Raw genomic sequence first — 23,046 nt, 5'->3', positions numbered from 1 at the left:
CCCTGCTCAGTAATTAGCCCACTGTGCACAGCACCAAGCTCTGAGAGTGCTGAAGAATGAGGTTTAAATGGGATTTAATGAAAATACCAGCGCTACTGTGGCAGAGCGCACTGATGTCACACGGGCTGCACCTCCTTCCGTCAGGGCATAAGGTGCCTCTGCCTGTCGGGAAGGACCATGGCATGGACGGCAGCGGTGATCCCACCGCAGGGTGGCCCAGCAGGGTCTGCATGGGGGGGGTCTGCATTTCCCTGAGTGTCCACAACACTCAGGTGCTTTACTGGCTTTGAATCCCAAAGGTTCATAATTTCCTTATTATTTTAAACCCAATCTTATTTAACGTGGTATGGTGAGAGTTGCAGAATTACTCAATATTGATCACAGAAAGGCTGGGCCATGGAGACAAGATCCATGTTGCTATGTGTGGCTTAGCAACATATAAATGTATTCAAACAGAATAATGAAATTATCGTGGGGAAACAAAGCAGCCATCACTTGAAGAGATGGAGGATGTGGAGGCCTCTTGGAGCTCTTGTTTGCCAAGACAAGGAAGATGGTATTTATTGTTTGTGCAAATATGTGAAACCCCCCCCCCGGCCATCCCCTGCTTACATAAAGGGTGTAATGAATCCGGGCAGTGCGCTCGCTGCAGCGCGCAGCTTTGAACAGCTGGGCCGGAGCTCATTACTGCGGAAACGTGCGGCCCCTCCGAGTGAATTGAGTCCTTGCGGGGGGAGCCCTAATATTGGGGGTGGAGAGGCGGGGAGGAATCCACAGGGCAGTGCGCAGCTCACACCTGCATCCTGGCCACAGCCACGCTGCAAAACTCCTCATTTCTGTGGTTCTGAAACTGGCCTGGTATCTACCCGCATTTTATCTGCCCTCACCCTCACACGTGTTAAGGCTCTGCTGGGAGCCCATCCCCACCTCCCCCTGTGCACCCACTGGCTGCCTCTTGCACGTGGGGCCAGCGTGATGCCCTCAGCTCTCTCGGGAGCGCAGTTGAGGTGCCAGAGCAGAGAAGAGGTGGATCCCACATCCAGCACAGCTTTCCTAGGAGATTGCAAGCAAGTCGTTTTAAGGCCCGAGTCTCCCACCAGTGCCCAGCACTACTCCTGCCCACCAGCTCTCCCCGCTGGACTGCAGGGCAGGCAGGCTCCTGCTGGTCTCTGCATGACCTCCTGCAAGCCCGCTGCTCGTACCACCATAATTTTCATTAGAGCTGGCTGGAAATTTTCAAATAAAGATACTTGGGGCAAAATACATCTCTTTTCAGTAAACTATTTTGGGAGAAAACAAATAGAAGAGGGGAAGCAGTGTCTGTTGAAATGATTTATCTCTTGTTCATCACCAAGCACACAGTTTTATGGTTTGCTTCCCCTGGCAGCGGTTATCCCCAAGAGCTACACAGCATTTTGCTCTGTTGAAAAAGCTGTGAAGATGGGAGTCTGTGCAATGCTGAGCTTCCCTGGGGTCCTCCAGGCATTACTACAGCTGGGCATAACTGCCTTTTTTTTTTTTTAAATGCTGGAAGCACTTGTCTTTGAGCCTGGCGCCTCCGAGCAGCGCAGCGTAGCCGGCTGTGCCGCACACCAGCTTGCACGTACACAAGTGTGCAGAGGAGTGGCTCTTCTGGTTCAAGGAGATCTTCTCGTTCACCCCAGGCTGAAGGACTGCCCAACCAAGGGCTCCCTCGCCCCGGGGCGCACGAGGACCTGCTCTCAGTGCTAGCAGAGAGGGTGGCCGTGCACAGCGCTGCCCTGCACCCACCAGCTGCTTCCACGGCCGCTGTGCATCAGCTGGCGCACTGGAGGGCAGGCACTGAGCCCAGCCCGGCAGCCCCACCATCCTCTGGGCAGACCCAGGCTTTTAAAAATACGCTGAAGGCTTACCTAAGAAAACAAAACCAAACTAAACAACCCGCCTCTTTTCACAGCTGGAGTTTAATTGCACATGTGGCTAGATTAAAGTATGCAGGAGCAGGTGAGGGTGAGAGTGTGGGGGACCGAGCACAAATGCACGTGCTGGGTGTAGGTCTTGCTGTCTCTGAGACCACACTCCTACGCCTGAAATGCCGCAGGACATTTACTCCTGGATGCCACCGTTTCTGCCTTGCTCATGTGTCCACTGTGGGGAGGAAAGCTGCAATGCTTCTGGGTGGCATCGTCTCGAAAATAGTCTAAGCATGCCCTGCTTAGACACTTAATGTGGAGCAAAATCAGAAACCTGCTAATGCACTGCTTCCTTTGACAAAAGAAAATGTAACAATGCAGAAAAAATAATATCAATCCATCCTTGGTGCTTCTTCACTGCACTGTCTGCTTGAGTGACCCCATCCAGAGACTGCACCAAGTATGCTGGGTGTACTCAGCAGTGGTTGGTAACAAAAAATAAAGCTAAATATGCTACACCTGTACCCAGAGGAGCTGGTGACTTGCCCAAAGCCAGGCAGGGCAGTCAGGGCAGGCGCAGGGAGCTGTGGCTGGCCGGCCTCTCCCCAGCGCTGCATTTGAGCAGAGGTCTAGGGCTTAGGAAGGGATTTCTGGTTTTAATTCTACCCACCTCCATGGTGACATTGGCCTTTCTACAACCTGAAAGAGAAGCAGCTAAATGGCTGCTTTTAAGCTCATAAATCCAGCCCCGTCTGAACACCCCACCTTCCCTGGCTGCCCTTCTTTGGGAGCAAGTCACTTCTAACACCCGCCGGTGCTTTCTGTAGCAGCTGCTGGTTTAAAATACCCCATGGCAGCAAAGAGCTGTTGCCCCGCCTGAAAGTAGCCCGGGTCTTGCCAAGCAGCGAGGTGAGCCAGTCCCTGCTGTGCCTCGAGGACCGGCCGTGTTGGGGTGAACAGGCAGCGTGCTCGGCATCAGGCACCTGCAGGTACCCACTGTCCCTCTGCTGCCGGCCAAGGCACAACCCGTTGCTTCGCTGTCACGGAGGGGCCCAGGGAGCTGGTGTGCAGCAAGCTGCAGAAATGGAGATGCAGCAAGGAAGGTGCAGAGACACGGGGAGGAACCAGACCGGTGCTGCGAGACGGGCACCCTTGGCTGAGCCACCGGCGCTGCCAGGGAGAGGCAGCGCAGGCAGCACCGGCAGAGCTGCTGGGGCTTCACACCCCCGCCTCTCCCTCATCTGTTCAGGGGGACATGGATCTCCCAACAGCCTGGCCAGGACTGCACCCATCAGGGCAGTCTGGAAATAAAATGCTTCCTAAAGCCCGAGCAAAAATCGCCTGCCCTCTGGGCAGCACTCCACCATGCAACCACAGAAAACAGTATCAGCAGTAACAAAAATTAAATAAAATTATGTAGGCGAATGTTACCTGAGGATTTGAACGCTGTCAGCTCTACAGCCTGAAAGAGGGGAGAACATTTGTTAGCAGAAGGTAATGTCTGATGGCTTCGCTGCTGGCAACCCCCCGGCACACTCCCTGGGGCCAGGCAGGGCTCCCCCAGCACCCAGCTGCTGCACCACACTCTCCCTCCCACTGAGCCACTGCACAGGCTGGGAACTGGAGCCTTCATCCCAGTCCCTGAGGGATGGGCACCTTGCAGAGTGTCCCTGGGCACAGCTGCACCTCTCAGCAGTGCCTGCGGGATGAGGTGCCGCCCCGCTCCGCTCGCCCTCTCTGGGGATCCCTCCAGCCCGGAGGTGACCCAGAGGGCTGGACACCGTGCTGGAGACCACAGGAAAATCCAGAAGAGGAGAGAGAACTTTCTCCCCCGTGCTGTTGTGGAAAGAGCACACACAAGCCTGCACCCTGTGCTTAAGTGATGGTTAATGCTCTGTGAGGTGTGAAATCCCTGCTCCCAGCCCAACAGCAATAAATATCACCAAACAACATTTAAAAAAGCTGAAACACAAAGAACATCTTGTCTGTGTTTGTATCTTCACCCGCTCAGTGTTTTGTCATTTTAAGTGTTTTCAAACGTTTTTAAGTAGCGTCTTCTCTTCATCCAAACTATTGTGCAGCTGCCAGTGACATTCTTAATTCACCGCTCCTCCGGCGAGTGCCATGACTCATTTAGCCAGGGAGCAGGAAAAACAGCACTGACTTACATAACTAAGGAGCACAGAAAGCAGCACCTACCCAGGGGAGGGTAGCACCTACCCAGGGCCCAGCTGCGCCGACCACCTCTCAGTGAAGACGGGCCTCGGACAGAAGCTCCCCGCAGCCCTGGCCGGCTCGGCGCCATGGGGCTCGCAGCCGTGGAGCACCAAGAGCCGCACTGCCGCAGCACCTGTCTGCATGGGCAGGGGGCTGTGGCCCCTCTCCCCAGGCAGGCACCGGCAGCAGTCTCACCTTTTGAAGGCTGCTGCATCCATGTTCATTAGAAAGGAAACAAGTACACTAAAAATGCAATGTTTAAGCAGCAAAGATGCAGCGAAATCCTCGGTGACCCTCACACAGGGGAAAGCGCTGTCTTCGCCTGCGAGGAAATGCCACGGCCTTGGCATTTAGGTGATCTGCTGCCTCTTAATGCTCCCTGCCTCAGGAAACTCCAGCCTCTGGGCTAATCCCTTTGGCCCACGTCTCGTATCTGGTGCCAGGAGCTTAGTCCTGGACCCAGTTTACACAGCCAGCACCTGGCTGGCTGAGAAAAGCATCACCTGTGAATGAATCCTGGTCGGCATTCAGCACGAGGGGAGGAATGGCATTAACCGCAATATAAATCATGAGAGATGAAAATATAGATTTTATTGAGTGGCTTCAGAACGGTATGCCAGCTACAGAAGTATTATCTATTGGATAAATAAGAGCTGTCTATGTGACACAGGTTTTCAAAGGATAAATATTAGAGAGGGAGAGAGATCCTTCAGTGAGAGACTCATATGAAAGTAGCATTGGATTTTATTCTGAGGAAATTACAGCACTTGTATGTCAAGTGCACAAGGACTGATGATCATTTCAATAGTGAGAGATGGAAGTGGTATTGGAGTAGTCAAATTTAAATTGTTCCCTGCTTTAGTCCACACCTCACTGAGCTCTACATCACACCCCCGCAGGCAGCGCAACCCGGCCTGCCCTCCCTGGACGGATGCCGCTCGCCCACCGCAGGGACAGCAAGTCCCTGCTGCTTGTGTTCAATTTGCTGTCCCTGGGGGAAGCCTCCTGCCTTGATCCATACCAGCCTCTGCTTGGTGCTTTACTGGCTCAAATTCACTGGCTCCTTCTGTTCACTTATGCCTCTGCTACAACCACCCTCCCGGCACAGCAGCGGGGCTGGTTCCCCATCAGCTCAGGGGTGAGCTCTTGCCTTGGAAATTGGCGGTTTTGGGGCCTCCTCCCCCCAGAACATGCATTCTTCCCTGATGTCGTCGGCTGCCTGCCCCTGTCCAGGCCAGCCCCAGCTCAGGCAATCGCCTCCCGAGCCAAGCCCTGCCAAGGCAGGTCACTGGCCAGGACCTGCCAGCCCACCTTGCTCTCCATCTTATGCTCCTACAGAAGACGGCAAACACTCTGCTGCATCTGGCTTGACTACCAGGAGCAGCCACCATGGGCACAAAAACACGCATCTCAAAGGATTTAAATGGCTTAATATGCTGGTAATAATGAGTATGTATTTTAATAAACCAGGGTCTTCAGGATGTGTATCAAAACCCCTTGGTTTTGATAGATGGGCTGTGTGCATGGACTGGTCCTCAGGAGGAGAGCGTGGATGCTGTGCTAGCACGCTGCCTGCTCCCTCACCAACACCCAGCAACATCTGTAATGCCCAGGACAGAGGGGATCGGTGTTACCTGCAGTCTGCGCACGGGGTGGACGAGTCACGCAGCTTCTGGGACTTGCTCAACATAAAACACTGAATTTGTGCCAGAGCTGGTAACACGACCAGGTGTCCCCAGTCCCAGCCCCTCACTGGAACCGTTAGACACCATTCCTACGTAACTACTATGCTCTGTGTATGGGCAAAGGTGGAAGAATAACAGAAGACATTACATACCGGTCTCTCAGGTGACATAATCGATGAAATCCCCATGGGAATTTTGGCTCCAAAATTTCCTAGGGGGTGAAGCAGAACAATGAGTTTGCAGACTAGAGAGTAGAAATATTCATCCTTTACCAAGAACTCGGTGCTTTGTGTCCCCTAAGTATCGCCCACTGAAGCAAAGGGACCAAATAGGTTACCTGCATAACTGCACCCACAAACTGCCTGGAGCATGCAACACCTTTTTTCACAGAAGCTAAAAACCCTCTTTTCTACTGCCACCTTTGCCTCCCCTTCTCCAGAAAATTAATTTTTAAGACACAAACATGGATTCTTGCCTCAAGAGAATGCAATGCTGCTTAACATGGTGATGAGACCCTCATGCCCACGCCCAGCCAGCCTGCAGGCATGAGCCCGATCCCTCTGAGATCCACATGCACACAGTCCCTTCCTTCCCTGGGAATCCTTCATCCCGTGCTGCGTTTGCAGCACCAGACCCCAAGTGCTCACACAGTGTGCAAATGAGTTCAACGCAGCGCCAAGTGAACGTGCGCTTGAAATTCAAGCCTTGGGAATAACATTTTACTGTGGTCTCATCACACAGCCTGGGCCAACAGCAATTACAATCCTGTTTACCTTTGTTGGTGATGTTCTTCACCGGAGGGTCTTTCTGCACAGGGCTCGACAAGGCACTCTCAGCTGCAGAAGGACTCAGTTTCCCTGTCTCCCAGGAAGTCGTGTTTCTTGGACTTGATAAGTAGTTGATGGGATGCGAGCAGTTCTGTAACAACAGGGAAGAGATGCAGGACAGAGAAAACTGCAACATGCGTCTTTGCTGGATCTAGGTCCAACCTGAAAGATGGATTTCATCTGTACTGTGGCCCCTGGGACTTTGACTCCCATCCCACCCTGGTACAGCAGGCTGCTGCCTAAACAGGGTAGATTATCTTTGGGTCTGCTTTGTCTAACAGGAAAGCACAAAAGCGAGACAGCCTCTGCTACTCTCCCTACACAGGAAAAGTGGGGAGAAAAATAGGACTTCTTTCCAACATCATCTCCTCAAAGTAGTCCAAACGTACACCTAGGGCCCTCCTCTGGCAGGTACATGACAAACGAAGGGGGCAGCAGGGCTTCCTTACAACTTACTGTAAATGAGAGTGCTTTCTTCTTGTCCTTCATCCTCTGGATAGCATTCCTCACCTGGAGCAGAGCAAGGATGTTAGAGAGGGCCACAGCAGCTCTAGCAGAGCAAGAGATCCTCCAGCAAGTCATGGAGAAAAAACAGTCGCTGTCGCAGAAGCACAGACACAGCTGTGCTGCCTGTTGCACCTACTACAACTCCAGCTACCTCCTTGACTGCTAATAAACAGTTGCTGTGACGAGTGACTGAGCCCCAAATAGGGGCATCTCTTACCTCACTGTTATAGATTGCATAGACCAGGAATATGTATAGGCCCTGAAAAGGAGAGAGAACAGGAAGGGTTAGAGATGTACAGCTGGTTTGTGCTACTTTGCATGGGAGGAAATGAGTTTGATGAGCACTAGAATGGGTGGGGACCCAGGCTATGGGGAAGAGGCACAGACGGTGGGCACAGCACAGCCAGGAACAGCTGGGCTGGAAGGGCCTTCCTTAAAATGACACGTGAGATTAGGCCCTTCATGGAGAGTCCAAAGGAGAGACGGTCCCTGACTCAGTCCGTCTTCCTTCTCCTCTCCCCCCACCTCAGCTGGGGGGAGCAGGCATATCTCACTGGGCCCTCAGCTTCCTGAGCCCAAAGCTCTCACGTACTCCCGTTCACCTGTGCATACAAAATCCCCCCAAAACACCTCCTTCAGATCTCAAAAGCAGAAACCACCAGGAATTAATTGTTAGGGGAACTGAAATCTGGGAAGCAGACCTTCCTTCCCACTGAGCGCTGACCCTGGGGGGGCTTTTGCCAGCCTCTGGCAGACCAAGTGCAGCATGACGCTGGGGACAGTTCCTCTGTCCCATGCAGTGACAGACCACAGCATTAAAAGGACTCTCTGACCCAAATTCAGTGGGGCACAGAGCCAGAGGCTTTGCAGCCCCAATCTGGACATTCCTTCTCACCGGCATGCTGGGCCTCCGGCAGCACAGTTTTGGCCACCGACAAGTTTACTTGCTGAACTGGCACTGTTGCATGCACACATCGAGGACCAGTGAGCAACGATGTGCTTGGCCACAACCAAACGCCCGGCCACGGCTACACACCTGGGGCCAGTGCGGGCTGTGCTCATGGAAAGTGTCCGGGGCAGGGCCAGAGTGAGCGTTGCCTGGAGGCCACAGCCTGAGCTAATTACAGCTCCAGACCAATGATTTTGGCCTTAAGGCAGCCCTATCTGGCCCACCAGATTTATGTTATATCTGCGGGGTGTTTGTTATCGCAGCTAGATAAATCAGCTGCAGCAAGAAAAGTAATCCATCTTGTCTTCAATGAGCCTTGCTCTTCATCTGTGAGCTCTTGGCAGGCATAATGGTAGCAGTACCCTGGCGCCATGCCATGACCTGTCCTTCAGCCAGCAATGCTGGTCACTCCCCCAGACCAGATTTCTGGTCAGGCTGCCAAGGCAGGTCTTCCTTGAAATAATCATTCTGGATGAGCGCGGGGAGAGGGGAGCAGCGAGGTCGGCTGGGAGGAGAGCAAGGAAGGAGAGGAGGCCCAGCTGCAGCGGCGGGCGGAAGCGGAGCTGCTGCTCTGGAGGAGCCTGCTCCTGCCTGCGCTCCTGCCTGCGCTCCTGCCTGCGCTCCAGTTTCTCCCGGCAGGGCCCGCAACACTCCAGCCCCAGCGGCGCCGCGCTCATGGTGGGGCAGGTGCTGGGTGGCCACAGGTGAGAGCACGGCATGTGCCAGGACCCACAGAGCAGGATGGTTGCTCCTGCCTGGTGTCCATCTGTCCTGCTGCACTGCACGCGCCCCACCTGGGAGCGACACCACCTGCTGCTCCCCTCTCACCAGAGGTGGGTGAGTGGCTCTGTAAGTCCCTGCCCTGAGCCAGCCTCAGGACCATCCTTCCAGCTCTACAAGTTCAAATGAAGTTCAAACCTACGCTGTTTCTTAACAGCAGGCACCTCCACCAAGCGTTCAGTGCTTGGCAGGGTGTTGGTGTTGCTACCTCCAAAATCATGGGCTGAGAGGGAAGGCACTGCTCCCTGCTCACCAACCTGCCGGGCAGCCACCGCAGCCACCTCCGGCGCAGTGCTGCTCCATGATGCTTCCCAATCACTCAGTTAAATTCCTGTGCTGCCTGGCTGGAGAAGGAGTTGTCATGTTTAGTGTCGACGCACAGAGTAACCTTGAGGACAGGCTTTGGTGTCCGCGGGTAAACAGAAAACAGTCAAACAAACAAACAAGCACAGCAGCAAAACTTTACTGCACAATGCTAGGACATGAAGAAGCATGCTGGCCTTAAAGGAAATTCCAAGGCGATCCATAAGACAGTCAGCAAAGGGGCTGAAATGGGATGGTTTTATCCCTGCTTTCTCTCAGCTCCACAGCTTCCCACCAGCACCACAATTTCTCTTCTGGGGTAAGCCACAAATTGGCCTGAACTTGATAATCAAGGGACAGAAGGCAAACAAGCACAGCATATCCACAGGCAAATGCTCAGCTGTCTGCCCACACAACAGCCACAGCTCCTGCTGAGCTTTAGGAGAAAGAAGGAAAACAAAAGCAGCAATAACTTAGCAAGGGAAGAAAACAGCAATCCAAGGTGATCAAGTTTGACCAAGATGGTCAAAGTGATCCAGCAGACACCTCAGCTCCTAACTCACTCAAGGTAGATGTCATGGCTTGTGACAGAGAGTCTCAGGAGATGTATCATCCAGAGGACACATTTATTAATTTCAGGGAAAAACCCCATATGCCCAGCATCCATATTACAACAGCCAGCATCCCACAGCCCTGCTGCTGCCATCAGTGATGAATCAAAGGCTGAGCAAGCCCTGGGCACAGGCACTGCCAGGCCACAACCAAGGGCAGTCACTGCCCAGGGGCCTTGTCATGGGAATTCCCTTGCCAGTGCCAGGTTGCAGAGGAAAGAGCAGCCCTCAGTGCTACTGAAAAGCAGCGCTCCTGAAGGTTATCCGAGGCTGAGATCCTCAGCAGGACCCATCTGGTGTGATATACATGCTCATGTTTTTACAGCACAAACACTGAAGCAAGGCAGAGGAGGACTGCCAGGATGGTGCTGGGACACTGTGTTCTGATCTGCCTCTGCTGATGTTGGTGGAGTTCACCCAAGCTGAGATATGTTTTTTTTTTTTTTCCTGTGAATGAAAAGATGCTGGTGCTGGTCGCAGCTCTGTTCACCTCATCACAGCACTGAGCCTGGAGTTCTCTTCTGCTCAATAACTTAAGCATGGCATGAGGAGGCAAGGAGAACTGATGCTATATTTAATTACAGTTAGGACAGGCCTCCTGCCACCCTTCTGATATCCTTAATAGCAGAGATGTGGAGAAGCGATCCTTGTCTGGCCTTGGAACACCCCATTGAGAGCCAACGGATGTGCGTGAGCAGCACCCGGCCGCTGGACCAGCGCCAGCCAGAGGCAGAACATCCCTGGAGCAACCACCCATCTTGTGCACGTGGTGATAACGCCTGCATTTCACCCTTGGAGAGCTGGGCCAATGCTACACTGAACCGGCCAAGTATGCCAGAGGGAAGCACTGCGAACTCTGCTGCTCCATACGTGAAAGCTACAGTGAAGGCCATTTTCTACTGCATCCAAATTAAAAGGGGAGATAGGTGGAGAACACTTTGGATCCCGGTGGTTTGGAGGGTAGTACCCAGTCGCTCTCTTGACTTGGATCTCCTGGAGTAGGATCCAGTGCAGAGGGACAGGACTGACTGTGGGTACACCCAGACGCTTTTTGTGCTGGCATAGTCTTAGTCCCAGGGGTTGGACTGAGCCCATCCTGTTCCCCCGGCTGGCCCCCTGCCGCCGGTAAGTGCCTGCCTGCAGAGAGCTCCACTGCCTGCCTTGGGACCCTTCTCTCCTGCCCATGACGGGAGCTGCGGTGTTCAGTGCTTCTCTAGCTCCATCTACAGCTGCTTTCTCTCGAGGTTTGGAAAGCTTCTGCCAACAAGGGGGCTGATGCTTTGAATTGCAGGTGGCAAGCACATGTTCAGGGACTTTTTGTCACCATGTGTCCCTGAGTTTCAGATATCCTGAGGTCCTGGGAACAGTCCTAGCTCAGTGCAGAACTGAGCACTCCTGGCTGCTGTGACTAATACAATTTGCTTTGCTCTCTTAATCACATACAGGCTAGTTAAAGTTTTAAACTCTTTTGATGAAAGCAGTAAACATAGAAGCAAATATTAAGTATTGTTTTACATACCAGGGTTACTTTCTGCCCTATAAAAATCCCTATTAATACTAACTGAAGTATGGTAGTCACAGCCATGGCCCTGAAAGACTCCAAGACAAGCAAATAGCCTTAAAAATGCAGCCAGACAATGCTACCTAAAGAGGAATGAAGAGGCTGAAGGAGATGACATGACTCACCCAAAGTCTTGCAAGTCAGAGCTAGAAACAGTGCACAGACTTCCAGCCTCCCCCTGCGAGGCTCTGATCACCAGCCCACATCGCAATCTGTTCCACCTTACACTCCTGCCTCCCATCAGATTCCAGTGCAGCTCTCACTGCGCACTGGGAGCATCCCTAGGGAGCAGCTGCATGGCTGCAGACAATACGGATTTTAGGGGTAAAGAGTTTTAGTCCTTGATTCTTAATCCTTCTTCTCTCACCTCCCTGCAATAAATCTGACCTCCAGGCAAAGGGAAGGTGGTTCTGCCTGTACAGTTCTTGGGCCACAGCCTTTAAGTACGTCTGAACGTGAACCAAATGGAAAACACCCATCCTAGAACACACACCACCTGAGCAACAATCAAACACACGATGGCTGGGCATGACCTTTGAGGCCCACTCCATGAACAGCCCTATTCTAACAGTGATGCTGGCACACCTGGCCTACCCCTACCCTGTAGGAATGAGGCTCATTTCACTGCTGCAAATAGCAGGTGGGACGTCTGCCCATTAAACGGGACAGTTACCATTTTAATTATCCATTAAATGACCAAATCAAAACTCTAATGAAGCTCCCTACAAGGATGTCAGTTTGTAAGTGTCATTTTGAAACCATGCTAATGTCAGAAAATCTAACATGAAAACAAGATTTGAACTGGAAAGCTGTGGTACCAGTAGGGCACTCTAGAGACTGGTGCTGAAGGGCCATTAGATGAATAAGGTCTCCAGGGCTGTATTTCATACCCTGGGAGCATGAACTTAGTTTCCTCAGCCAAAACAGCAGAGCGGCTTGGGAAAGCTGGGCTGGGCTTCTGAGCTGACAAATATCCCCAACTATTAGGACACTGAAGCACCAGAAACCACAGGTACCTGCTCGCTGCGACGTGAGGATCCACCTGGTACAGGACTCACCTGGAGGGAGTTCAGCACGATGAAGACGTAGGCCCAAATGATGCTGAGGTGGACAAGGACCCCACACACCCAGGTCAGCCCCAGCACGGGCAGCAGCACCAAGACGGGCTTGGCTGTGGCCCTGTGAGGAAGAAGGGCTATGGGTTACCTGGGTGCATTTCAAAGCCCAAACACTGTGCACTGACACCCTGGTGGCACCCACCTCCCAGCCACCAGCTCTCCACGGGGGTCCCTGTTGTGCCCCACGTCACTGAGCCCAGGGTGTCCTGGCAAAGCGCCCCAGCCTGCCAAACGTCCTTCCTGGCTCTGCAAACCCTGCCCAGGGTCTCAGCCATGATCTGCCTGGGGCATCTGCGCTAGGTTACAGAGCACAGAGGACTAAGTGGCTCTGCCCTGAAAGAGCTCCACGGGTTTAGGATCACCCTGGCCCATATCTTGCAGTTTAGAAGAAACTTTCCTTGCCTCCACGCTGGAGACAGCTCTCCTCCCCCAGCAAGCACCTTTCAGATGATGTGTCCACCAAAAGGCACCCAAGATGGTAGCTATGGAACAAATTCTTTTGCAAACAAAACTAGTTAAGAGGGGAAAACCCAAATATTTCACCTCTCAGCCCCCAGTGTGCCAGCTTTACTCTTCATTTATCACCTAGAGTTAGCAAGAAGGGAGCTCTTTGACGTCATTAGCCATGAGAAAACAGCTATTTTCCCCTCATTTGCTGCTACAAGGAGGGCTTCTGTATTTGTTTTATTAGCATATGGATGTCACCGTGCCCTCCAGCAATGCCCTATCTTTGTGCTTCTGTAAATTTGGGAGAATTTATTTATGATACAGGGGAACAATGCGTGTCTAGCAGGGGTATCCGGCGCCAGCTAACAACAATAAAGATTCACAGAGGGTGATAAAATAATGATTTAAGCAGCAATTTTTAGAGGTCTCTCTATATTGACTGATTACAGAAGTCCACACTGCCTCTTTCCCCATGTATGTAATCCCCACCAGCATTACTTTTAACCCACCAAACTCAAACAGAAAATGTTTTTTTATAATGGCAAATAGCCAAACCCCCTGCACTCTTTACAGCTGGCAGGCTGCTGAGGGGCTCCCACAAGTGCTAAGGACAGGACAAATGTGAGACAAATTCAATTACGATCCCTTCAAACTGCAACGTTCTGCGAAGCGGAGAGGAGCCGCTACTGCAGCTCAGAGCTCTACAAAACTCCATGGAAACTGGGCATGCAATTGGGTCCTTGGGTTTCTTGAAACACCCCAAGCTGCTACCTGACTTCCCTACGGGGATGTTTTACAGGGCGCCTGCATGCCTGCCAGCAAGCTGCTTAGCAGCACGGTGGGCTAACGATAGCAAAGGCGCAGACAGCTCAGCAGTGGCTTCGGCAGCGTCACCCGTGCTCCCACACAAATGCCACTGCAGATAATGGAGACACCAGCCATTCCCAGACCCAAAGTACTGCCCCTGGTGATGCCAACGGGCCCAGGGTCACTTTGATTTCTGCAGGCACTGCCAAAGGTCTCCCATCCCAAAGTGTTGAGATTTCGGAGTGTGAGTGCAGATGAAGTCCCACACTGGGTTACGCATGCTGAAAGTGCTTCTCAGTGGCATGGAGATTAGAGCAGACAGACTCTAATCTACCTTTGGGTGATGCACAGTTACACTGGAGGAGAAAATCCTTTCTGCCCTGACCCCCCCAGCTGACGGTCTTTCACTTTGCCAAGGCAAAGACTCTCAACTTAACAGTTAATTCCACCATTTCATAGCCAGAGCAGCCACGGCTGGCAAAACCAGCCTCTTCCCTGCTCACCATATCTGTATTCCAATCTGGTTCTCCAGGCTGCTGTTGGGCGTCAACATCTTTGTTCTCCTGCGAGCACTGGACACCGTCACCATAACCACCCGGAACAGCACAAAGGTGTTCACCTGTCAGGGAAGAGCCATTGGACCCAGCAACCTCCTTCAATCTCAGCTCCAGTGGGGCAAGCCTTTTCTGCTGCGAACTCAACAATTGTCAGAACTTCAAGAGAAATGTATCGCTCCTGAGAAAGCGGTGAATGAAATACTTACATCAAACCTTCTCCTACACAATGTCTTCCCTGTCAAGTGTCTACTCTGGATCCCTTAAATATTGCACCTTTTTCTGCTACTATGTAGTTGTGTAATGATACTGATACTACTTCAAGGATGTAGATGTCCCACATTAAAATCAGACCTTTAGTTAAGGCAATGTCACAGGCAACCTACACATTTACCTACATTCCTAATTTAACAGCCAATACAAGAACTGGTCAGCAAAAGTTTCCTGAAGCACTTTTTTCTATCAAAGAGCTGCTTTGGTTAAAGAGATTTATTTGTGTTGTGAAAGTATACACAAAGCATAACAAAAAATTCTCCGGTAAAAGCAGCAGGCACTATAAGCCCTGGGAGCAAGCATCTTAGCTAGAGAAGCACTGGCACTCCTGACTCTGCAACGCTTTCCTAAAAGCAGACATGAAGGAATCACACCTTCCCGGCAGGTTTTGGCACTTACAGCCAGGATGAAGAGAACAGGTCCAACAAAGGCCCAGATGACATTGGTCTGAACATTCAGCCAGCAATGGTTGTCTGCCACATACTTGTTAAAGGAAGTTGCAAGGGTCACACCCACAATAATGACTGGCAGGCCTGCAGAAAAAAAGCACAAATTAAAACCCAGGAAAAGCAGAGATGACCCATTCAGGTCAGCTGTGCTCTAGACAATTGCTTCAAAACCCCCAAGACCAGACATGCTCCAGCTTGAGCCAGCTTAGCCTCTGAAACCCCAGGAGCAACATCAATTTACTGCAGCTGAAATCCATCCTGGCTCTACAAGACCAGATTTATATGCCGTCAGCATCATTCTCCTAGGTATAAAGCATTCCAAGTCCTGATCAAAGCAATTTACTCCTCAGATTGCTTTTTTTAACAAAATGGACAATCAAAGACATAAAACAATCCCAAATATCTGAGCCAGTTGCCCGATGTCCAACTAGGTGCGTGATTTGCAAGGAGCACTGACCTAAAGAGGCTCCTCTTTGATATGAAACTCAGCTTATTCAAATGAATTCTATGTCCCTAAAGGGCTCACTCAGAATAGAGAGTGCTTAGTCAGGAACATGTTTATGTTTTAATTACTATCAGACAGTAGTAATGGTCTCCAAGAACAAGAATTTACCATAAACTTCGCTCTCCATTTTTTTGTATTGAAATCTTGGATTTAGAAAAATAGCAGAAATGCTTTTAAACTTACATTCTAAGACTGACAATTTGTCACATAAGGGTAAGAAAGCCTCTGCAGAGCAGAGACACCCGCCTCACATATTGAATCAAACCAAACATTCGGGAATCTCTCCTACTGAAACTTTTGCTAGAGAAAAAATTGACCCATTTTTTCCTGAGTGCCCAGCACAGAGGAGTCTGTAGATACCCCAGCCTGTCACGTAGTAGAACTTCATTCTCCTGTCTTCGCTCATGTTGACTGCTACCACTTTGCTCCACAGGAGAAGCCCCTCCACCAGCATCCATGAAAAAGCTGCCATGAAGAAGAGATGAAGGCAGGCAGTGACCATGAAACACACCACCTGGAGAGGGGAGAAAGAACACGCGTTTCAGGAGGGAGTCCTCTGGGAGCTTCTGAGTGTGTGTGGTTGGGAAGAAGAGAGCAACCTGCAGATAATGCTGCAGAATGTGCAGAAATGTATTTAAACATCCACAAGTACCAGGAAGAGTTCTTAAAATTGCAACACGTGAATAGTCCACCTGCTGCAGCTCACACTAATTTCATCTGTCTGACCATCTCAAACCACAGAAGAGGGAACTAATAGTATCTGTTCCTGCACTTTCCTCGCAGGTCTCTCATCTCAGAGCTGCTCGATCCAGCCCTGGGATATGGAAGAGGACACAGAAAGGGACAGAACTGTATGTTGCTGTTTTATAACTACTTAAATTTCCTGACAGATTTCTTTGTCAGAAGGAAACTCTCAGAAGAAAGAGGTGAATTCTCCCGACGGATTGCACAATGTATACGTATGTATCTCCAAACACAGAGACACAACCCTTTCCTAGATGCAAGTTACAGGAAATTAACAAAACATCAATAAAAAGGGTTACACTTCTGTTGTGTTTGTTCTGACAATAATGCTTGAGCAGGCCTGGTGCTGCTGGCCAAAACAGGGCACTTCGTAGTGAGCTTACCTGGTTGGTCTTGGCCAACTCACTGAACATGAGCAGAGCTTCTGCTGCAGCTAATGCAAAGATCAGGTTCTTGTGCACAGTTGTTCGTTCGCTCTTGGGGACACTGAGGAAGGAGAGGGGAAACGCGCAGCTGCGGTGAAATGAAGGGCGCACACATTCTCACTAGTCCTTGCTGGGCTGTGCAGACCTGCCTGGGTGCCCCGCTACTAACTGCAAAGGTGACAGTCCAAAAAGGCAAGGGACTGCCCTGGTGTGTAGGCTTGGTGCTGGGGACGCGCTTGGGTACGGCTGCTCAGACCTGCCTGTTCCTTGACTCCAAGGAACAGGCAGCGAGCAGGTGGAGAGAGCAACCGCCATGCTCACAAGGCTTGCCAAGTGACACAGAAGGGTTTACAACCGAAGCACTAGTCTTTGCTCCATTTATTTTATAAAAATTAACTCTAGCAAAGCAGCTTTTATGGTAAACATTGTCACTGATGAAAAGCTTTCCACGGGCACTCAGACGTGTGCATAGCGCATACAAGCATCTCCACAGAAACAACCAGCGCTGAACCCCCTCCCCAGCCTAGAACAACCACTCCCCTCCCTGCCCCCTGCACCGGCCGCCAGTGCAGCTCCCCAGCGTCACCCCACGTACGTGCATCACCCCACACTGACAAAGGATACCTTGGGTTTGTACTTGTTCTGAAGCAAAACAGCAAACAAAAAATACAGGGAAGGCTACAAGTGTCTGGATTTTTCTTACCCAACTGCCAAGAATAAAATGAAGGTAACTATCAAGGCACAGAAGGAAATTCCACATCCAATAAAAGTCAAGGTCTGCAGTGTGAGCTCCTCCTTGGTGGTCCTCTGCTCCAACCATGAAACAACAGAAGACACAACCCCCCCCCAAATTAACTACAGACTGCTCGCAGGTCTGGCATCCACCCCACAGGCCAGCAGAGAAAGGCTCCTCGCTTACCTGCATCTCGTACACCTGCAGCAGCACAGCAAAGTTCGTGGTGTGGTTGCAAAAACAGGCAGTGGAATCTGGGAGAGATGTTACCACAGAGCAGCCAGCTGTGGACCACATCCCACCAGCATCAGGGCTAACATGCAGCAAAAAAACAGAGAAAACACATGGGAATTACCATCCACTTGAACAGAAAGCTGAGGTGTTAAGGGAAATTCAGTCTTCCAGAAGAAGCAGAGTTGAAATGAGGAAAAGGATATCACAGACAGGTCTCCATACGGACTTCCCTTTGGCTCATCCTATGCCTCAGCAGATTTGCCCTGTCCATCAGGCACCCACAAGAAAACAGGTCTAGTGTCAATGTGTGTATTAAAAAGCACCATTCAGCCATCACTGCTTTAAAAACTCAGTAATTGCACGGCTCTGGGATGAGCTCCTTTTACAGCACATTCACCAAGGCCATCACTGGACCAGACATGTCTAATCCTCTGCATCAGCTTGACCTGCTCTGTACCCAGTGCAGTTCCACCGGACTCTTGATTTTCAGGACAAGCCAGACTGTCTCTAGCCAGCCAGCAGCTCTCCGCTGCCGGGGCAGCCAGTGAAGCTCCGGACCTGAATTCCCCGTGTGAAGACCAAGGCTGCACTCGGTCAGTTCTGTCCTCACCCGCAGCACTGCCCCTCTGACCCCGCCCCAGTACCAAGGGAAGATCAGAGCAGGGTTAGTGGAACAGTTTGTGCAGCAACCATCTGCTTCCAAAAACACCCTCTTCCCACCTTCCCCAAACTGATCCATGGCTATTAGATAAAAAGGACCCTAAGGAGGGTTTTTTGCACTTGAATGACTTAATTACCAATCCATAATATATCACAGTCTCAGTGCTCTCACTGCGGTGACATTCAGCAAAAACACATCTCAATGCCAAGCAGTATTTATGAGGCTGGGAGTCCTGTATGTCTGCTGGGCTGTATATCTCGGACCAACCCTTCTTTGTTGCAGGCAACAATCATAATTAACTAGGGCTTTCCATTTTAGTTGTATATGCCTCATTAAAGGTCACTTGCTTGTGAGTGACTTTTCCAAAGGAAATCTTCCCAGGAGAGCGCTCTACTCCAGGAGATAGAGGATGCCAGCACGCAAAGCAAGCAAAGAATTACAGATCCCTGCTCTTACCATTACATTTATATTGTTATGCTTGTTTTCCAGTGGTGATAAAAGCTTATAAATCTGGGGACCCAAACTGAAACAAGGCACCTGAGGCTGAAGTTCCAGAAGGCACAGATGGGCCCCACCAGCTTATTGGGCAGATCCTGCAGGCAGAGAGGGAGACAAAGGATTACACAGCCGTGCAGGTACTGTATACAGCCCGACGCAGTTCACTCACTAGGCTGCAACAAGGTCTGTCAGCACAGGACAAACACCTCCCCAGGGAAACAGGAGTCAAGGGGAGAGACCTGGCCGTGGGATACCCCTCACCCCAAGGGCTCTGGGGGCCCTGAGCCAAGGCTGGGCACAGCCTGCCGGGTCAGGCTGCGGGATGCCGCTGGCGGCGGTACCTGGATGCGGTGCTGCAGGTGGTAGCGCACAGACGTGCTTATCTCCTGGTAGTCGCTGAGCAGAGCAGATGAGATCACAGCAGTACCCACTGTGGTGCTCAGGTACCTGTTAGGGAAAGCACGCTGCTCACAGGCACAAGAACCACAAAATGTGTTCAGAAAACAGCATCTCATGTTATACATGGCAGCTGGAGAGATCCAGAGCCACTTCTGGAGGGCTTCAGTGCTGCCAGCAAAGGGCCTGAGCACGGGGCAGAAACCACCTCAGATTACCTGGCAAGCAGAAAACATCACCACTCCCCCCGTAACTGCAGGAGGTGACCTTACAGGCGAGCGCTGGAGCATCCTCAGCGGTTGGCGGCTGAGCAGCGCAATGGCCGAGCCAAAGGTCCAGGGAAGGAGCGGTGTGTGCGCTGGGATGTGCGGGCTGCCATCCCCACCTAGTGTTCAGAGAGCTCCCGGGAGAGCAGCAGGGCTCTGCCTCCCGCCCAGCTCTGCGAGCCACCATCTGCAGAGGCACCCCAGCTCCGGCATCTTCTGCCCTAACTGGAGGGGACCCCGCAGCAGCCCTCGCAGGCTCTGTCCCCAACCCACCCCAGCAGAGCAGAAAACCTCAGGGGAACCAGAGGCACACAGAAGAGGCACCGTGGTGCATCACGGCGCACAGGCAGCCCCACCACACACCTCAGGCCAAGGTGTGCCAAGGGCCTCTGCCTCCACAGAGCACTGACTCGGGAGCCCCTTTCTGTTGTCTGGTCTCCACATGAATATTGGAGAAGGCAGGGACGAGGAAAAATGGGATGGGATGGAACAGGGTGGACATGACCTCAAAATAGAGGCACTGAGAGACTCAGCACACGCTTGGAAATTAATTCTGTGGTGCTAACAGGGCAGCCCTGAGGTGCACGGGGGGTTCTGTTTTACTCACTTCTGTCCTCCATCAGAGGCAGCCACGTCCTGGAAGACAGCGCTGCTGCCGGTGCCGGACAGGCAGCGCTGCAGGGAGCCGTAGCCGAACCACATATTTTTCACCATGACTCTGCGGAGACCTGGAGGGATAGAGCATTGCGGGATGGGTAGAAGCACACAAGGCAGCTCTGAGCAGCCCATGCCTCAGCACTGCTGCCCTGATCCGGGGGTGTGACACTGGGGGTCCAGGGCACCCACAGCTCCAAGCTGTGCCTGTAGAGAGGTTGCAGATAATCTCTCCCCCACAGCCCATCTCCCTTTCACCAAGGGCATCCCCTCCCCACATGTCTCTAGACTGCATGTGTGCAGGGTAAAGAGTTTGTGCCATTATGGAAGATGCTACAGAAGTACCAGGGAAGGGAAGGGAAGCACAGGCGTCATGACCTACCTTTGGATTTCAGTCTTTGCATTTCTTCTGTGGGAACTTCAATGAAGTCGTGCCTGCCTTTCTCAGGGCTCTGGACCTGGTACACCTCACTGCTCAACTCCTGCCTGCTCAGCTCCAGCTTCCTGACCTCCATCCCTGCAGAAGGGTGAAATCAGGTACTGAACCAGGGTTCAACCTTCCTCCAGAGCTACTGCTACAGCAAAGTACCACATGGACATTATAACCCCAGCCAAGACCCACAGTAGCAGCAGACACATCCCTTTCAGTGCAAACCGTGTGCATCTGGACTCAGTTTGTCCCCCGCACCCAAAGGTTTCTTACAGTCCTCTTACAATCCACAGTGTGCGAGGTGCCCCCACCCTGTGACACTTCTGCACGGAGGAAATGGGGAGAAGGCTGTAGGGTTAGCAAGAGATGAGCCAGAGGAGGAGAGGTGCCAGGACTGGGCCTGAACTGGGAACCAGACAGGATGACTAAGCTGGGTCCCAGTGAGATGCCCTCCCCGAGCTCTGCCAGTGTCACTCACCAACATTCCTGTGCTGGATCGTGACCTTTGTCCTCCCTGCCGTCAGCAGTGGGGCTAAGTGCGACACCATTCTGTTGCAGAGCTCAACAACAGCCATGGGCCCTCTGATAACCTGCAAACATGGAGAGAGCAGTGGAAATTAGCACCTGCACTGCCAGCTCACACTTCCCACAGCTCGCAAGAGTTTTCTTAAATGCTTGGTCCTGGGCAGAAAAGGAGAAGTTGGGACTCAAGGCTTTTGCTTTGTTTTTTTTTTTTTTTTGTCTTCTTCACTAAAGGATGTTCCTGGTTCCTTCAGCAAGGAGACAAGACTGGCAATGGGGGAAACTTGCTGGTCTTTATAAAAAGCCATTAAACCAGCAGGCAAATAACTAAATAAGCTTCTGGAAAGAAAGTAGATTTTTAGACCTAACTCCTGATTTTTGCAAAGCTATAGAAGAACCATCCTCTTTTCCTGGAAAATGTTTCACCCAGAAATAGACTCCACTGCTGGAAGGGTAGCAGGTGACTGACCCCACTACTCAAGGTCCTCCGTACACGAACTCAAACCCTTTCTCCTTCAGCAGATACATCTGCTGCACCAGCTACCCTGGGCCTGGTTTTAAGCCACTATTGAGAAGCTGTAAGTAACTGTGGCCACGGAGGCCTAAGCAACTGTAAGCGATGAGGTAAACTCTGAACTGTTCAGCATCCTTTCATCTCTGGAGGTCCCTGGCTTGGTTCCTGGAGCACTGGCCAGGCCAGACACTGTCACACATTTCCCAGAGGCAGGTGAAGAGTGCAGACCATACAACAGACACAAAAGACCCACGTGAGAAGGGAAGAAGCTAATGGAGAAAATCCTAATGGGGGTGGGATGATGGAAATCCCTCACACAAAGCCTGACAGTGTTTTGAGCTGCATGGGGGCTGATGACAGATAGCTCCTTGGCAGCCCACACACAGAAAATAGAACTATAAAGTGAAGGGCATTGCCCTGCCAGAGACAGCAGAATGTGGGAGCAAAGAAACTATAAAGCACTGAGAATCAGCAAACTGTGTGTAATCCTGTAAATCCAGGCTGACAAAGTAGAGAAGCTTGAAGAGAGCCAAGACAACCGCTGGAGGGGTTTGTAAGGAAGGCACCACCTGACTGCACTTGTTTGCAGAACAACTTGTTTGCTCCTCCAACATATGAGGCAACAGTAAGGCAGCTAGTCCTTATCTGAGCTGCCAAAGAGGCTCCATGCCCATGCTTGCAGCATTTTCACAAGCTCCAGAATATGGCCAGAAAGGCTACATGTGACTATGCAGGGAGAGTCCTGAGCCTGTGGTCATACAGGCCAAGGAGCTGCACACACAGCAAGATGAACAGATGTGGCACACAGCAGCCGGACAGCTGGTGACACCATTACCTGGCTGACTGATGACCATGTTTCAATATTCTGCTCTTCCAAGATTAACTCAGTCACTTCCATGTAATACTGGCCCAACCGCTCCAAAATCTTCAGCTCCTCTCCCTCCTGGATTTCCACATCGGAAACTTGCTTTAGTAATTGAAGCACCACCAGGAGGTCAGATGACTCCAGCACGGGTGTCTCTCCTTCCCTCAGAACACTTGCCAAGACATCAAGAGCACCAAGAGCAACAGAGAGGTTCATGTCTTGGACATCACTTGTGAAGATGTTCTCAGGAATCTGCCATGGAAAAGATGTTTTAGATCAGTGCAGAGCCCTGGTTCTGCCTGATCATCAGCTGTGCCTTCACAATGCCCTGCATGCCCTCCCTGGTGTGAGGACACCCGCCTAGCCAGTCAGGCACATCTTAGGGGAAGATCCGCCTTGATGTTTTAAACTCTCTTGTCCAGCCTCTCAACCTCAGCAAGACGAGTCAACCTGAAGCAACACTTTGCTTGCTTGATCACAGCACAACTTACAGCTGTATTGGCTACACTCTCCGGCAGCAGCCACAGGCATAACTGCTGGCAAAGTGACCTCAAACACCAGTAGGTGCCAGCAAGTCCACCCCAACAGCTCCTGCCTGCTCTCGGTGTCAGCTGCCACC

General features: G+C 51.6%; 1 protein-coding gene across 4 annotated transcripts in view; it reads right to left on the bottom strand.

The window, feature by feature from the left end:
• The window catches only part of ADGRD2 (adhesion G protein-coupled receptor D2), a 44,229-nt gene that overhangs the window by 1,565 nt on the left and 19,618 nt on the right, over nucleotides 1–23,046 (bottom strand). For 3 of the 4 annotated variants that reach the window (XM_075112250.1, XM_075112248.1, XM_075112249.1), the window contains 19 exons: nucleotides 22,398–22,679; nucleotides 21,005–21,116; nucleotides 20,479–20,613; nucleotides 20,050–20,170; nucleotides 19,122–19,227; nucleotides 18,820–18,875; nucleotides 17,574–17,700; nucleotides 17,358–17,461; nucleotides 16,613–16,715; nucleotides 15,846–15,999; nucleotides 14,931–15,064; nucleotides 14,208–14,323; nucleotides 12,391–12,511; nucleotides 7,346–7,387; nucleotides 7,078–7,131; nucleotides 6,568–6,712; nucleotides 5,947–6,005; nucleotides 3,324–3,354; nucleotides 766–2,201 (listed from right to left, as the gene is read on the bottom strand). In XM_075112250.1, the coding sequence (XP_074968351.1) occupies nucleotides 2,086–2,201; nucleotides 3,324–3,354; nucleotides 5,947–6,005; nucleotides 6,568–6,712; nucleotides 7,078–7,131; nucleotides 7,346–7,387; nucleotides 12,391–12,511; nucleotides 14,208–14,323; nucleotides 14,931–15,064; nucleotides 15,846–15,999; nucleotides 16,613–16,715; nucleotides 17,358–17,461; nucleotides 17,574–17,700; nucleotides 18,820–18,875; nucleotides 19,122–19,227; nucleotides 20,050–20,170; nucleotides 20,479–20,613; nucleotides 21,005–21,116; nucleotides 22,398–22,679 (2,118 nt within the window). In that variant the 3' untranslated portion in view covers nucleotides 766–2,085. Of the gene's footprint in view, nucleotides 1–765; nucleotides 2,202–3,323; nucleotides 3,355–5,946; nucleotides 6,006–6,567; nucleotides 6,713–7,077; nucleotides 7,132–7,345; nucleotides 7,388–12,390; nucleotides 12,512–14,207; nucleotides 14,324–14,930; nucleotides 15,065–15,845; nucleotides 16,000–16,612; nucleotides 16,716–17,357; nucleotides 17,462–17,573; nucleotides 17,701–18,819; nucleotides 18,876–19,121; nucleotides 19,228–20,049; nucleotides 20,171–20,478; nucleotides 20,614–21,004; nucleotides 21,117–22,397; nucleotides 22,680–23,046 lie in introns of those variants that run through there. The other variant, XM_075112251.1, reaches the window with a different exon arrangement.

The sequence above is a fragment of the Phalacrocorax aristotelis genome, chromosome 17 (assembly GCF_949628215.1).
Source record: "Phalacrocorax aristotelis chromosome 17, bGulAri2.1, whole genome shotgun sequence".
Taxonomy (NCBI): domain Eukaryota; kingdom Metazoa; phylum Chordata; class Aves; order Suliformes; family Phalacrocoracidae; genus Phalacrocorax; species Phalacrocorax aristotelis.
The sequence above is the reverse complement of the archived record's forward strand: the minus strand, read 5'-3'. Positions and strand labels throughout refer to the sequence as shown.